The following is a 16,418-nucleotide window of genomic DNA, read 5'->3' on the forward strand; positions in this document are numbered from 1 at the left end:
AGTGTATGCGTAGTTCAGGTTCTGAAGGACTACTGTCCTACGATTTTGAAGTAGAAAGAACTAGTAGAAAAATCAGAAAAACCAAAAAAATTAAAAATCTTGAAAAATCCAAAAAAAATTACATAAATGACAAACCAAAATAATCAAAATACTGAAATTCATCAAGAGTTTAAAGCTTTAAGAGATTATGCCAACCCTACTGTAGATGAACTTCGTTGTAGTATTCAAAAACCTAATGTAGTGGCTAATTCATTTGAGCTTAAACCTGCTATTATCCAAATGGTATCAAATAATCAGTTTGGGGGATCACCAATTGAAGATCCAAATTTACATCTTGCCAATTTTCTAGAAAGACTTAGGTTATTTCCTTTCTGACTGATAGATAAAGCTAAGATGTGGTTGAATTTGTTAGCACATGGATCTATTAGAACTTGGGGTGATTTAGCACAAAAGTTCTTTTCTAAATATTTTCCACCATAAAAAACTACGAAACTTAGAAATGATATTACATATTTTAATCAGTTTGAAGGGAATCTATTTATGAAGCATAAGAATGATTTAAAGAACTCCTAAGAAAGTGTCCACACCATGCTATACCAGATTGGTTAATAATCAAAACATTTATAATGGATTAATTGGTTCTCTTAGATCTATTATTGATGCCGCTGTTGGTGGTTCATTGATGTCAAAACTATTTCATGACGCTTATGCTTTAATTGAAGAAATGGCTACAAATAACTTTCAATGGCCTTCTGAGAGGGTAAATCCAAACAATCGAAAGAAAGTGGCCAATATTGATGCATTTACTATGTTGGCAAATCAAGTTGCTACAATTTCAAGGAAGTTAGACCAATTTGGAATGAATTTTTCTCAACCAATTTCCATGATTGAAGAGAATTCATTAGGCTAAATGGTAAGAACCAGTTTAGTAATTCTATTTTATACTAATAAAAACTATATATACTGAAAAAAATTAAATGAAAAAAAAGATATAAAAGTCTGCTCCTTCATCCTATTATGGAGACTGTTGGCTTGTTAGCATGTGATCAAACTAGCTCAGAAAGTTAGTTTGTATTAGCTAATGTTCTCAGTAGAAAAGATAATGTAGAAGGAGGCCAAAGATTGTTTGATAATGGGAACTCCTTCAATTTCCCATGTGAATCAGAGAAAGCTGTCATTTCCTAAAGAAAACATTATAAAAAGCTCTGTCATTAAAAAGGTTGATCTCCAACAACTTACTAGTCCAAAACTATTTTTATATTATTGACAAAATCCAAGTTAGACGCCCATTGACATCTAAGATAATTTTTTTTTAAAAAACAAAGCTATAGTCCAGAATCATCATTTAGAGTCAACTAGAAGTAGCTGAAAAACCGTACAGCTTAATAAATCCAAATGAATGTGGAAAAAAAGCAATAAGAATCATAGGAGTAGCATCATTTAAAAACTGGCTATTATTCAACATCATTCATATGTACCTTGCTCTTCCTTTCGGTGGAAGCCTGAATAAGTTCTAGAGGAGTCACAGCTGGATCAAGTTCAAGGCAATCTCTAGAACATTGTCAACTTCTTCACCTGTGAGCACATAAGAATGTACCTGATGTGAAAACCGAAACATCCCTTTCTTTGGGGAAATATTTGTATACAGACTACGCACGTAGAGTTGCGTGCATAATAACCTCTCAATAACCTTCGCTTCATGATTATTAGGGGGTTTTGGGGAGGTTATTGATGTATTAATTTCAATAACATATAACCCCAATAACCTTACAATAACCTTCGTGGGTTATATTTTGATGTTATTCATAAGTTATTTTGGGCGTATTGTGGAGTAAATGGAGTACGCACGCAGCTCTGTGTGCATATTCCGTATGCAAATATTTCCCCTTTCTTTGGGATCACTTTCACTTATTTTGGGTCAAAATGTCGCCTAAAAACTATTCTGAATCCAGCAACCTTCACTAAGTAAACAACTGAGACACCATGATCGTCATTATAATTCCTAAGTACCTCCACCATATCTTATATGTGGATCACATCATTTGAAGTATGCTCATTCCAGTGAGGCGTCCATTTTTTGAAAAGGCCCAATTGTCACCTTTTCTAGGAAAAATCAAAATTACATAATGAAAACCTTTCTCCCATTTAACCTTATGTGAAAAAAGAATCGTACAGCTTAACAAAACCAAATGAATGTGGAAAAAAAAGCTATAAGAATCATAAGAGTAGCATCATTTAAAAACTGGCTATTGTTCAACATCATTCATATCTACCTTGCTCTTCCTTTCGGTGGAAGCCTGAATAAGTTCTAGAGGAGTCACAGCTGGATCAAGTTCAAGGCAATCTCTAGAACATTGTCAACTTCTTCACCTGTGAGCACATAAGAATGTACCTGATGTGAAAACCGAAACATCCCTTTCTTTGGGGAAATATTTGTATACAGACTACGCACGTAGAGTTGCGTGCATAATAACCTCTCAATAACCTTCGCTTCATGATTATTAGGGGGTTTTGGGGAGGTTATTGATGTATTAATTTCAATAACATATAACCCCAATAACCTTACAATAACCTTCGTGGGTTATATTTTGATGTTATTCATAAGTTATTTTGGGCGTATTGTGGAGTAAATGGAGTACGCACGCAGCTCTGTGTGCATATTCCGTATGCAAATATTTCCCCTTTCTTTGGGATCACTTTCACTTCTTTTGGGTCAAAATGCCGCCTAAAAACTATTCTGAATCCGACAACCTTAACTAAGTAAACAACTGAGACACCATGATCGTCATTATAATCCTTAAGTACCTCCACCATATCTTATATGTGGATCACATCATTTGAAGTATGCTCATTCCAGTGAGGAGTCCATTTTTTGACAAGGCCCAATTGTCACCTTTTCTAGGAAAAATCATAATTACACAATGAAAACCTTTTTCCCATTTAACCTTATGTGAAAAAATATTGATTGAATCAATAACTTCTTATCCCTAGGACTTTAAACTCTCCACAGGTTGTAGAAAACCCACTGCTAACCCAATCTAATTCAGCAAATTCAGCATTTGACTTCGATGTGAGGAAGCTCATACAGACATTGAAAGTCTTTTTTTAATAAAACCTTCTGAATCAATGCATAATATAGAAGCATGTCATCATCATCATCATCATCATCATCATAAGCAACCCATATCTAATCACCTCCAAAAGCTTCTTCTGTGTGATCATTGTCAAAATCATGAAAATCTGGATCTGGGACATCAATTGAAACAGTCAGACCAAGATCTTTATCTAAGTCATCATGAACATCATCTTGTCAATCTTCCTGCTGAAGGACTTTACACCAAAAATCAAGTGCTTCTTTACCAGTGGGAACTATGTCCTTCAGAAAATTATCAAGATCTTTTTAACACTTTAATACCCTCTTTAGTTTTTTTTTTATTATTTTCCCTACCTTGGCAACTTCAGATGAATACAATTTTGTTATCTTCTTTAATATTCCAAACCTGGCCTTTTCCACTAATAAAGGTCAAACATTTAAATACATAAATTCCCTGTTAAATGTTGTCAGCCTCAAGCTCAAACTGGACTTCAAAGAATCTGCAGTAGCCTTATGCCCATCAGGGAAAGTATATTGGGTTACACTAACAGAATGATTCTAATTTACAACACAATTATTCCCAGCATCATACCCAATGTCTCTTCTTCTATTCACATTTATATCAGCACCAGTTCCAGTATAAAGATATGAAGGAGTGTTAGCATTTCTTCTGGAAGTATTATACCTCTTATAAAGAAATTCTTCCCTTTTAGTTGTTGCATGTGCTTCTTCCCGCTGACTTTTAGCTTCCTTGTATGCTTTCTAAACCGCATCAGCAGCCTGTGCAATAGTAGATGAGCAATCAGCACTAGCCACTGCAAAAAGTTCAGAGAATGGTCCCCACTGGAAGTTTGTACCAGAAGATGAGTCTGCATTTGCTCTATGTTGCAACCCTGAGGTGGGAGCAGAAGGATTGTTATTCTTGTCACCAAGATTGGGCTGGTTAGATGGCCATTTCAGTGTACGGAGTCAACCGGGAGGGGCAGACAATTTGGTGGCTAGAAATGATTATTTACATTTTAGACATAACACGTTTTGTTGAGATATATTATATGTTATTCATATTGCATGCAACATCCTGCACATAAAGTCCATAATGTTGTCATAGGTGCCTGAGTTGAAGGTGATGGGCCAGTTGGGGGCCTCAGACCATTGCTCTTTTGAGGTGCCACTTTTGCTGCAGCTAAAAGAAATCAGCTAAATGATTACAACTTTGGATGTTTACCTTGCAGCAGAAGCTAAAGTAAATGGAGAGAAGGATTTGAATCCAATACTTTGTGTGAATGCTTCCGTCGATGAAGAGACGGTGAAAAAGGCGTACAAGAAACTAGCTCTCCTGCTGCATCCAGATAGAAACAAATTTGCTGGTCAGAAGGTGCTTTCCAGCTTATTTTTTAGGCTTGGATTGTGTTGTCTGATAGGAGTATGAAAATGTTATATGACCGGAGGATATATGCAGAAGGGATGCAGCAGAAGGCTTCGCAGCCAAGCAAAACTAAATCTGCTTCTAATTCAGCTAGTGTGTGTGTGTGTGTGCGCGCATGTGTGTGTACACACACACCCCACACACACACACAAATATATATATATATATATATATATGTGCGTGATAAACCTACTCTTTTCTTATCTGATATTGAGACTACTTCCTTAGCCAGTTGTAAATACACTCTAGTTGGGAAATTTTTTTCGGGCACCCAAGGTTAGATATGATTCATAAAGCTTTTGTTGGTTTGAAATTAGTGGGCTAGTGGAAGATTGCTCATTTAGATGGTAGACATATTCTGATTCAAATGAGTCAAAAAGAAGACTATACTCACATTTTTGAAAAAAAATCTTAAATTTTGAAAATAAAATATGAAGATCTTGAAATGGTCCATGGATTTTGACCCACAATAAGAACCTTCAACTTTTCCCATTTGGTTCAAATTTATAGGGCTTAAGATTCATCTTTTGATCATGAAATACCTTACTCTTTAGGTATTATATTTGGTTGGCATATAAAGATGGATTGCATGGATCCTGAATTTCAATCATTGAAGGCCCTTGGTTGCATGGGTCTTTGTGGAAAGAGTACCAGTCAAAAGGTTATTATGGAGAAAGAACCTTCTTATTGCAGTCATTGTAGGAGGTTAGTTCACTATTTTTTTTGTGCGACATCCTCACTTTAGGAAGCCTAATCTGATTAGAAGAGAAGGGGAGGATATTAATGTAAAGGATGGTAGTAAGGAGGTTCAATATGAGGGTAATGTTAGCATTCCTAGGGAGTTTCCTTTGGAGGGTAAAGAGTTGAATGCAGGGATCAACACTAAATAGTTTTTTGTGGAGAGATAAGAGAAATCAGGGAATGTGACAATTGAAACTAATAACATAGAAAAATAAAGCCAAGAGGGGGAGTTAATGAAGGAGAAATAAATCATACTACCATAGGTAGTTTATTATCCTACAGTGAACGAAGTTACAATTGGTTCACTGAAGGAGGAGTTGATTAATGCTTTTAGAGAAAATATGGAAGAGTAATGACAAGTGCAAAGGAGTAAGAAGAAAAAAAATGGGAAACAAGAATTAAAACATTTAGAAGTCGTAAATATTTTAAATCAGGATTTACAATACAACTCTGAGGGTGATAAAAGGGCCCACCCCCTAGAATGTCTAGAAGGGGAAAAGCTTCACATAATGATTAATATTCTTATTTGGAACAACCGAGGAATTGCGAATCTTGATTTATTCAGTGGTTAAGTTATTTAATAAGGATCCACAAAGTGTGATTCCATTAAGTGGTTAAGTTATTTAATAAGGATCCACAAAGTGTGTTTTTTTGTGATATTGGAACCTATGGTGATGCTCTTATATAAGAAGATTCTTGAAAATTTTAAGAGGTGTAATATGATTGCTAATATGTCGAACAAGATATGGTTATTTTACAAAAAAGAGATTTTGATCCAGATCATAAAGGAAGATATTCAGGTTTTGCATGCTGCTTTTGAGAAGGACTACTTTAATAGGTTTACGACATTTATTTTTGCTGGTATGGTTTACTCGGATAGAATTAAACTTTGACAGATTATGAAAGGCATACAGAGTTATTGTGTTAGGAGGGGGGTGTAGTCCTGATGATTCTACATTAATGGATGGGTTCAACAATGCTATTCTAGAGGCGGGTTTGTTTCATTTGGGGTTCATTGGACCTAATGTCACATAGAAGAAGGAAAAGTACTTGAGAGGCATGAGTTAATCAGGAGTGATTGAATAATTTCCTTATGTCAAGGGTTCAACACCTCCTTAGGTGTGTTTTGACCATAGACCTTTACTTTTATCCATCTATGTTATTGATCATCCTGTGGGGCATAATTTCAGATATCTTAATACCTAGTCTAACAATCCTAATTTTCTAGATGTGGTTAAGGATAACTGGCAGATTTCTTATATTGGGCATAAGTGGTTTATACTATGGAAACTATAGAAAATGGTGGTCGTTGCTCTTATGAACTAGAATTGGAATGCATTTGGTAATGTCAAAAATCGAGTTATTGAGGCAAAAGCTGAGGTTCATAAGTTGGAGATGATGGATGAGGTCAGTGATCAATATTATAGGACTTAATGGGAACCCATAAGAAGTTGATAAAGGCCATCAAATATGAGGAAAAATTTTTAAAGCAAAAACTAGTGAGGTGATGTTCAAAGGGAGGGATGGGAACTTGAAGTTCTTTCATGCCTACATTAAAAGCAAATTTAATGCTAATACCATCATGAAAATTAAGGATGCTAAAGGTAATTGGTTATATAATTAATCAGAGATTTGTAACAATGTTGTTTAGTATTTTGAAAGAGTATTTGGTGGTACAAAGAACAGTAATCCTATCAAGAAGACTTTGATTGATGAACATCAAGTTCATCTTGGTAGACTTTATTTTAGAAAAAAAACCTTCTGAGGAGGAAATCTGGCAGCACTTGGCACTATTTATGAAAATAAAGTGGCCAAGTCAGATAGACTCATAGCCGATTTCTATAAAAAAAGTCTTGAGCATTGTCAAGAAGGAGGTGATCACTGCGATTCAATGTTTCTTTAGTGGGAGACATCCATGTAAATACTTCTCTACATCCACCATTGTACTTATTCCATAAGAAAATTTCAGAGATATGTGGGATCACTTTTGCCCAATATGCCTTATTTTGGTTATATCAAAAATCATCAACAAAATTTTGGTTGCAAGATTACAACCACATTTATTCATTCATTGTTACTACTACCACATTTATTCATTGTAACTACTATGAATCCATCGGCCTTCACAAAAGGATGGGATATCACAAATATAATACTATTGGCTCAGGAAATGATTCATGACTTAGACAAAAAATGTAGAAGTGGCAATTTAGTTATGAAACTAGACTTCAAAAAGTCTTACGACACTATTAGTTGGGACTTCATACTATAGGTGCTTCACGGGCTGGATTTTAATCCAGAATTTTGCAATCTTATATCTCATTGGTTGGGGAGGAATAACTATATGGATCTCGAATGGTAACTCTTATGGTTTCTTCAAAGCAAGTAGAGGGATTAAACAGGGTGACCCTCTCTCACCTACTATTTTTATCCCGGCCTTCGATTATTTTTCTTGTATGATTAATGAGTTGCAACTTATACATCCTTCAACCCAATTCCACCACAAAGCAAAATTGGTTATTCGTCATCTAGCCTATACTGATGATGCTATTATATTTACTAATGCGGGTAATAACTCAATGTGCAGAACAACCAACTTACTTTCTCAATTCCAAACAATCTTAGATATGAATTTAAATAGTGCTAAATGCCAAATTTTCATGAGCAAGATGATGAGGAGAACATTTCACCATTGGATTAGAGATTTCATTAGTTCAAATATCTCTAACCTCCCTCTTAAATAACTTGGTGTGAAAGTATTGAAAGGTAGGTTTAAATAATTTCACTTTGATGGGGTTGTTGAAGTATCAAAAAATGCATTAATGACTGGAAAAATTCATTCTTGTCTTACGGGGGGATCACTCTCTTCAAAAGCATTCTAAATATCATCCCCAGTTATACATTACAAGTTTTAAAAATGAAAGCTAGCACACAACAGACATTAGAATTATGTTTTAACAAATTTCTTTACTCGAAAGTTGGAAAAAATTATGTAAACTTATAATGGCTGAGGGGCTTGGCTTCAAAACACTTAACCATATTGTTGAGATTAATGTCATTAAACTATGGTTCAATTTTAAGGTTAATACCTCACTATGGGCCACGTTTATGCACTCAAAATATTGTAGAGACACACACCCTTCCTAAATAAATTTCAAATATGGTGGCTCTAAAGTTTGGAAAGCTATTCTCTAAATCTTTTGAAATATTGGAAATGGTGGTGTGTCATTTTGGAAAGATAGCAGGTGCATGGAGGATTTAACTGAGGGGAATAATGAAGAGTGAGGAACCAGAGGATCTCCATCCGCTACAAGTAAATCACAATGTTCATGACAAACACAAATGATTTTGGCTTTATTTTCATGGAGATGAACTCATAGTGGTTCCAGATAAGTCGAATCTCAATACAGAAGGGCAACCAAGTTCATCGCTAAAATCGTCAGCCGTCGTATCCTTCCGCTCCACAACCTCAAGCATTAAATTTTTATTGTCCATGCAAGTGTCTTAAATTAACTCCGCATCAAATGAAATACAACTAGATTTCTTGTTTGATGACACCATACTAAAGACCTAGGGAGAATATTTGGAAGACTTGTGAACCGATGGAAATGATCTAAGCCAATGTGAAAGATAAAAAATGACTGAAGTGAAGGGAAAGAAAGATTTAAAAAGTGCAAAATCTTTTTCCCTAAACCTTTATGTATAGGGTACTTAAAGAATTTGAAACGCCATTGATCCATACCTTTATCTTTAAGAATTCACATCAAATGAACACATTCAAGATTAAAAGACATAAGAATTTAAGAATTTAGAAAATATATATTTTTTATTTATTCATTCAAGATAAAAATTATTTTATACTAGGTTTTTTAACCGCCCCAACCAATGCAATACCATGACTAACTAAACTTTAATACAAGGCTCAACTTCCAATTTTAAACCTCTCACACTAACCTCCTTTGCAAAAACTCTAAGGATTGAACAAGTTTCTCGGATGTCCATCAACTCCATTTAGAGAGTCACCATGCTCATGTGGAGGACCTCCAACTTGACTAGATATTCCTGGCAAAGGGCCACCAATTCTTCTTTTAGGTCTATTATGGCCACCTCCCATCACAGGCTAGCTTTATTAAATCTTTCCATCAGTCAGTATCCCACTCAACATCCTCATGACGACCAGATAGACGATCTAATGCACCTCGGTTGTAGGTTGGAACTGATGGTCCCTCGGCCGCCTCTGGTACTGCAAATTGTTTGGCTCCCATCATCGAAGAGTCGATGATTTGGACATTCTCATCTACAAGAGTAGTCAAATTTTATAAAAAAAGGAATAAGTTTATTCAATCAAAGAGGACCAAGTCTCCTAGTACCAAGGATCTGATCCACTTCAGATAATCAAAAGATAAAATGTTCTCATAAAGAGGTAGCTGAGGACCGCTCGGCTGGTCTCTTCAACCGATGGAAGCGTAGTTGCATCCACATGTGGTGGGAACTAAGTTTTAGCAACCACATGGACAGTTTGTTGAACCTACCATTCATGGATTGATACAAGGGCAATGTCCGTTGCATTAGTGGTGGGCACGTCTGCCCTGCTACTCATCTCACGATGGAGCGGAATGAGTTGGACGACTCAACCACTTCCTCTAGCTTCGCTGCTTTTTGTTTCTTATGGACTGCCTGCTCGACCCATTTTTCTCCTAGCTGGCTCCCTACTTCTAGTTTCTTCATGATGACCGATCGGCCTCATAACTATCACAGGCTGATCCTCATCCTCAAGCAACCTTTTTGCCATAGGTAACTACACTCTAGTTTCCTTTTCTGCCCTGTATCCTTGGAAGAGAGAAGTTTTCTAGTTTAAATACAAAAGGTCTTCATCATTGCCACCTTATTCATCTCCTTGGAATAAATCTTCTAACCACTTGCTATAAGTATCTATTATGTAGATAATTGACTGAAAGACAGTAAACTGAGAAAACTAATGGAGAAGTGCTACTCACGCCCTATTTATAAAGACATTAGAACAACTAAGTCAATTTTTTACTTCATTCCTTATTCTTATTGCAGCTACCGCTTTCAAGAAGTAAGAGAATAAGAAAGCTACTGGAAAATACCAAAAAATGGTGTATCAGGATAATCAAATAACAGAAACAACAAACATTGTTTCCTTTAGTGATAACGTTGAGCATACCAAATGAAGACATAAAAAGAGCACAATCTGAGGGAAAGTTACTCATGTCTAACTTTCTCAATCGATTGTCAAACTCCTCATAAAATGGCTAAAGCCCCCCTCCCCCTCCCCCACTCCCCTCACATAACACCTCTCTAACACTCTAGAAGGATCTTTTTCCAAGGAGAGCTGCCCATAAGATTACGGTGGTACACCCTAAACCTAACGCCCATTTTATCCTAACGACAAGAAAGCCACTTTTCAGAATTCTCTCTATAAAGGGCTGACCAATGACCTTTCGGCTGACCGAATGTCTATCGACAGAGTAAAGGTTTCCATCCCACTGAGCAATTAGGTTACTGAGTCACCAAATGCCCTTATTCAAGTGGTTATGATGATGAAATGGTGATAAGATCAGTTATGAATACAAAGAGATGTTGAAGCCGATAATGAATATTAAAGGGTGTCATAATATCTTGTAACATCTCTATTAAAATAAGGACAAATATGTAATTGTACACATAATATACAAGAAATCTATAAATAGGAGGTCGTTTCTGGACATGACAAACTTACTCTATCAAAACTTGTGTGATTGTGCACCCTCATTCTCTCTTTTTGTCATTCTTTCTCGTCAGTCCTACGCTCTGCCTTGGGTATGATTCACAGGACATGTCTGGATTCAACATTAAGCCTTGTCTAATGATCAATGTTAGTTATTGTCATTGCCTAATCATCATCTGTAGAACATCTCCACCTGATCTTTATCCCCAGAATTTCATAGCCAAATTTTTATTATCTTACTCTTAGAACTAAAAATAAATTGAATGTTTGACAAGACTTGTGGATCAACTTAAAGAGCTCATTCATGATGTTTGATTAACTAATTGAACCAACTTTAATATTATTTTATGTTAAATAATCAAGCTTGAGTAGCTCCTCATTTGATTCATTGTGATCATATATAATAATTTAATATATATAATTCCTCCAGCTCAATTTATTTTTGTTAGCAGCCCCCAATATTCCTACACTTTATTTAGTCTCACATTACAAAGGATAATTAAAGTTTTATAGTGAAAAAGACCCAAAATAAGTTCCACTACACGAGCTTGCAACCAAGTTAATTGATGGGCATGCTGATTGTTCAGTTTAGCTAGGCTCGCATGGGTAGAAGATTTTATTGTATATTCTTAAGAAAAAAGTAAAAACTGCTTATATTTTAAGCTCAATAAGCTAAGCTCATTAAGACTCAATAATGCTCATTTATATTTTCAAACGAGCTACTTAAATAAAGCTTTATGCTCACAAAATGAATCCAGTTTGAGCTAAGCTAAAACCAAAGCCTGAACAACCACAAATTTAAACTAGCCAAAATCATGAAAAGTTTGAACAGAGCTTCGGCCAAAAATAAATATTCTTTTGGTAAATAAATCAAGCCCAAACAACCTCTAACTCAACAATATGACAGAGGTTACTATAAAATAAAATAATCATTTTTTTTTAGAACTATCTAAAAATCCACTCATTTTTTATTAGTAATAGTATATGGATATAGGGCAGTTAAGAAAAAAATATTACATCAGTACTATGCACGTAGAGTAACGTGCGTAGCCAATGAAATCATGTCACGACAACCCACGCGACAGGAAAAAAAACGGTGCGGTAACACAGAAAATATCCCCCCCCATGTTATTCATGTATTATTGTGTTATTTATGTGTTACTGATGTGTTATTGTGTTATTATAACACCAAGAATTTTCTCAGGACACAATAACACATGAATAACACACAATAACACCAGAATAACACGGGAGAATATTCCCGACAGAGAAAAAAAAGCACAGTAACACGAGAGAATATTCCCCTTACGTTGTTCATGTATTATTGTGTGTTATTGTGTTATTATAACACCAGGAATAATCCCCAGGACACAATAACACATGAATAACACACAATAACATATGAATAACACAGGGGGGAATATTCCTTGTTACCGCGCCATTTTTTTTTCTGTCGCGTGGGGTGTAGTGACGTGATTTCATTGGCTACGCACGTTACTCTACGTGCGTAGTACTTATGTAATATTTTTCCGCAGTTAGACACGAGTAGAAGAAAAAAAAAATGTAGGCCTTGAGAAAAACGAATACATTTTTTCAACATAAATAATATTTTACAGACAACTATGAATCATACATGGACAGAACAACAACGAATCCAAATAAAAAATAAAAAAATAAAAAATAAATAAAAATAAAAACAAAAGCACCATATTCTAAATAATACAAAAAAAATTCATGACGGTAACAGCCTCTTGTGCTTAACATACAGCAGGAACGATAAGTATAAGAACCCACAGAAAACACTGGACAATATAAGGATCCAGTTGAAGTTAGAGGGAGTATCAAACACTGAACTCTGAAAATTCATCCCAAATACACCTGTAACAACTGCAAAAATAGTAACAACAAAGGTGGCTGCAGTGAGCAGTAACTCAATTTGAATCAGCTGATTTCGAATATTGTCCTGATCAATCACCAAAATCACATTAAAAAATAAAATTAATGTTAATATTCAAATGAATAAAACATTGATTACACCATTTCTTCATACCAGTTTGATGTTGATAAAATCCTCAGTATCATCAATATATTCTTTCAGCTGTGAAATACCAAAACTCTCAACAAAGTTCAAAAGCAGGTAAACATAGAAAATTAAATAACACATATCAGAATTAGATTCTTACTGATAATAATTTGGCTAGTGTATTATCTGTGACAACAAAATATGCTTCCAAAAGCATCTCCAATTCTTCAACATTGCTACCATCGTTCAGTGAACTCCTGGAGCTCTCATTCCTTATTGTGCTCATTATACTACTGGAGCATGTTGGTGAGACTGGAGCAGACTTTGAGATGTTGCCAGAATGAGGATTTCCAATGGACTGAAATGCTTCCATTCTCTCCTCCTTCAGAGTTAGATACATCTCAGCCATGTCATCATCATCATCCATGAGATTTTCAATTTCATCACGAACCTGAAATATTGGTCTGCAATTTTAAAATTCCAAAGAAAAAGAAGATTACTAATGAATGCATACCTTCTGAACTTTGTGGGTTAAGGCAAGAAGATGACTTTTGAGCCTTCGAACACGCTCAAGATTTATTGTGCTAATTGTGACTGCTAGCTCATCAAGTACAGGATACATCTCAAATTCAAGTTCAGCGACCTGTTTCATTGAAAATGGCATGGTGAATGCAGTTACATGCCAAGTCACATAAGGAAACATTATGAATCAATTTATAGTGGGTTTACATTCACATAAAATAGTTAAAAATATATATTGAAATAGAAAAGTTAATTATTTGTTTCTCATCTCCAGATTTAAGTTTTTCAGTTGGAAATGAATTTAACTATTGGTACATTTAGCCCGAGTTTAATCATCCTTTCTTTGGAATGGGAAACTAGGAAAACTATTTAAGATAATACTGTTTTTCAAAAGCTTACATTACATGAGACTCCCTCGTTCTTATTTATAGATACAAGGATTGTATAACAATGAAATAAGAAAATAAAGTGGGATTATATTGTAATACCCTTTAATTCATACTCACTAATGAAATAGTTCTAAGGCGTGCAGTTCCTTGCTAAGTTTCATAAAGAAGACATTAAGGATATGTTAGGGAACAGAAGACAAAAGTTTTATTCCCACATTAAATAGTTACAGAAGTATTCGTTTCTCATTTCAAGATTTACTCTTTTGAGTTCAAAATAAATTTTAACATTGCTAAATACTTTTTAACAAAAGATTCTCTAGTTCAAGTGTTGGATGGGTGTTTTGATGGCATCCACTTGAATTAGATTTGAATTTATTTATTCTGATTTGACCAAGTTAATTATAATTATATTTATATTTATAATAGGCAACTTTTACAGAAAGATATACATAAATTTGGGAAAAAATAATTTCCATGAATCTACCAATACAGGATATTAAATTACTAAGGTACCTGTGATTCAAGCGATGCAGAAGCCAACTCAAGAGCAAGTTCCAAAGCCACGAATTCAAAAGGCAGGTTATCTGCAAATCCAAAGCAGCTAACTTATTTCTAAAGAAAAAAAATTATCAAGAAAATTTACCCAATTAAAAAAAAAAATACTTTGCTCATTATTTTGATCTTTGGTGGCCTGAAGTCTTTGTCGCAGTTCTGATTCATAGTAGAGCACGCTGTTATCCAAACCATTCATAAGCAGAACCTCATCAGCCATGATTATGCATCTAATTTGCTCCAAGCTGACAACAATGGCTTTCTCTCGGCCGAGAATCGTCGACGGGTAGACAAACAAGGGATCTAAGAGCCTTAGATCTCGAGCAGGTATCTGGCAACGTTTCATCAGGGTGAATTTATCAAATGCCAAAGTTTGAGATTTTCCACTGCGGTGTATCTGTGTCCATGATCTGCTGTTGAAACTCCTTATCTTCATAGATGAGGCCACAAATCCCTGAAGAAAATTATTTCCCGATCCATCCGGTTTGGGGTTTTCCTCATGAGAAGCCGGGTTTGAAATGCATGATTCTCTGAGCGCTGAGTAATACTTCGTCATTGGATTATTTCTCGTCTGATTCCTATCATCTAATGCTAAAAGCGCTGTTTAAACCTGATATTTGAACAGGATAAAAACATTCAGCACGAGCAATTATGAAGATCATCCAGGCGCACAGAAGAAAAATAACCGTTCATATAAAGTTAAAAGGGAGAAAAATCAATCTTGAGAGATGAATGCTTACAATCTAAACTTTCTGGTAGCGCTAATGGTATTTTCTATGGGAAAGAAAATGTCGAGCGGAGAATCATCAAGAAGAACTTTGATTCCGCGCACACAAATCAAAAACCGTCTTTCCGTTCTTTCACGTAAAAATAGAGAAAAAAAAGAGATTTTTCAGTTAACCCGGAACTGAACCATCCGGACAACGCAGATGCAAAAGCAACCAATAAAAACTGAGGAAGGGCTTGATGCGTCAAAAAACAAAAGAAATTTTGCGAGGATAAGAGCTAACAGTTGCGGTACCTTATCAAATTATTGGAGCCGTGACCAGACGCTAGACAAAAACAACTGTATCTAATTATTTTCCTGTGAATCTGAAATGAGAACTGTTAGTCTATTTTATAATTTAACATAAAAAGAAATTATTATTTAGAGAAAAATCTAAAAAGGAATATAACGGTATTTAAGTCTGGTGGGCCCCAAATACCACTCCTCTTTGCACTCGGGCACCGAATTTTTGCGTCATGTGCCTAAAATTTGCAACAGACCAAGACTTGCGACACACACACATATATGTGTATGTGTGTGTGTGTGTGTGTCGCAAGTCTTGGTATATGACGCGATCGTGGCAGCATGATCTTGGTGTAAAGCTAAGGAACACGACAAAAGAAGTGAGCCCCTGGTCAAGATGTGAAAGAACCGATTAACAAGCTAAATTGAATAATCAAAAAAATTAATGTCAAAGCCAAAAGATCGTCACGGAACGTTGTCAATTCATTTGCCTAGTCAGCGGGTCGACGAACAAGAAGGTCGAACGAAAGATACCTGTAGGGTGGGCCGAACCAAAGACACATTATCAATCGACGAACAAGGCGAGCGAACCAGAATTCGAAAAGAAGCCATGGGAATATCCAACTAAGAGACCCTCATACCATCTTCAAGTGGTTCGGTCTATCATCGCAGAGTGGACAAGCACGGGTTGACGAATAAGTAGCATGTCGTCATTAGTGAACAATTATTTATTAGCCTAATTAAATGTATTGTGTAAATGACCATGATGCCCCTACATTTTCATAGGAAAGGGCCTAATGGTATTTATGTACTTAAGGTGTCTCTTATACTTATAAATAGGCGACCATTTCATGAGAAAATGCACTAGAAGCTTATTTTTATTGTTCATTCTCTTCCCTTTCATTTTTTTTACGTGCTCTATTGTGCTTCC

At 35.4% G+C, this 16,418-nt stretch overlaps 1 protein-coding gene across 2 annotated transcripts; it reads right to left on the reverse strand.

Annotated features, from left to right (window-relative positions):
- Nucleotides 1-12,562: 12,562 nt before the first annotated feature.
- Nucleotides 12,563-15,537, reverse strand: LOC110022188 (magnesium transporter MRS2-5). Of its 2 annotated transcripts, XM_020721011.1 has the most exons (8): nucleotides 15,500-15,537; nucleotides 15,219-15,335; nucleotides 14,590-15,088; nucleotides 14,440-14,510; nucleotides 13,530-13,658; nucleotides 13,176-13,466; nucleotides 13,043-13,090; nucleotides 12,563-12,955 (listed from the first exon to the last, which is right to left on the reverse strand). In XM_020721011.1, exons 3-8 carry the CDS (start codon nucleotides 15,032-15,034, stop codon nucleotides 12,725-12,727), a joined length of 1,215 nt encoding a protein of 404 aa, XP_020576670.1. In that variant the 5' UTR covers nucleotides 15,035-15,088; nucleotides 15,219-15,335; nucleotides 15,500-15,537; the 3' UTR covers nucleotides 12,563-12,724. The 2 variants fall into 2 exon arrangements, with proteins under 2 accessions (XP_020576670.1, XP_020576669.1); XM_020721010.1 differs by lacking the exon at nucleotides 15,500-15,537 and having other exon boundaries at nucleotides 15,219-15,462.
- Between the last annotated feature and the right edge of the window lie 881 nt (nucleotides 15,538-16,418).

This window comes from Phalaenopsis equestris, unplaced genomic scaffold, assembly GCF_001263595.1.
Source record: "Phalaenopsis equestris unplaced genomic scaffold, ASM126359v1 Scaffold000174, whole genome shotgun sequence".
NCBI classification, from domain to species: domain Eukaryota; kingdom Viridiplantae; phylum Streptophyta; class Magnoliopsida; order Asparagales; family Orchidaceae; genus Phalaenopsis; species Phalaenopsis equestris.

What these genes read in the sequence shown, in the direction of transcription:
- LOC110022188 (XM_020721011.1), bottom strand. Translation starts at nt 15,034, where the DNA reads ATGACGAAGTATTACTCAGCGCTCAGAGAATCATGCATTTCAAACCCG. An exon ending in AGATCAAAATAATGAGCAAA is followed by an intron (nt 14,511 to 14,589) that starts GTATTTTTTTTT and finishes TTGGATTTGCAG; the next exon opens with ATAACCTGCCTTTTGAATTC. An exon ending in CACTAGCCAAATTATTATCA is followed by an intron (nt 13,091 to 13,175) that starts GTAAGAATCTAA and finishes GGTATTTCACAG; the next exon opens with CTGAAAGAATATATTGATGA.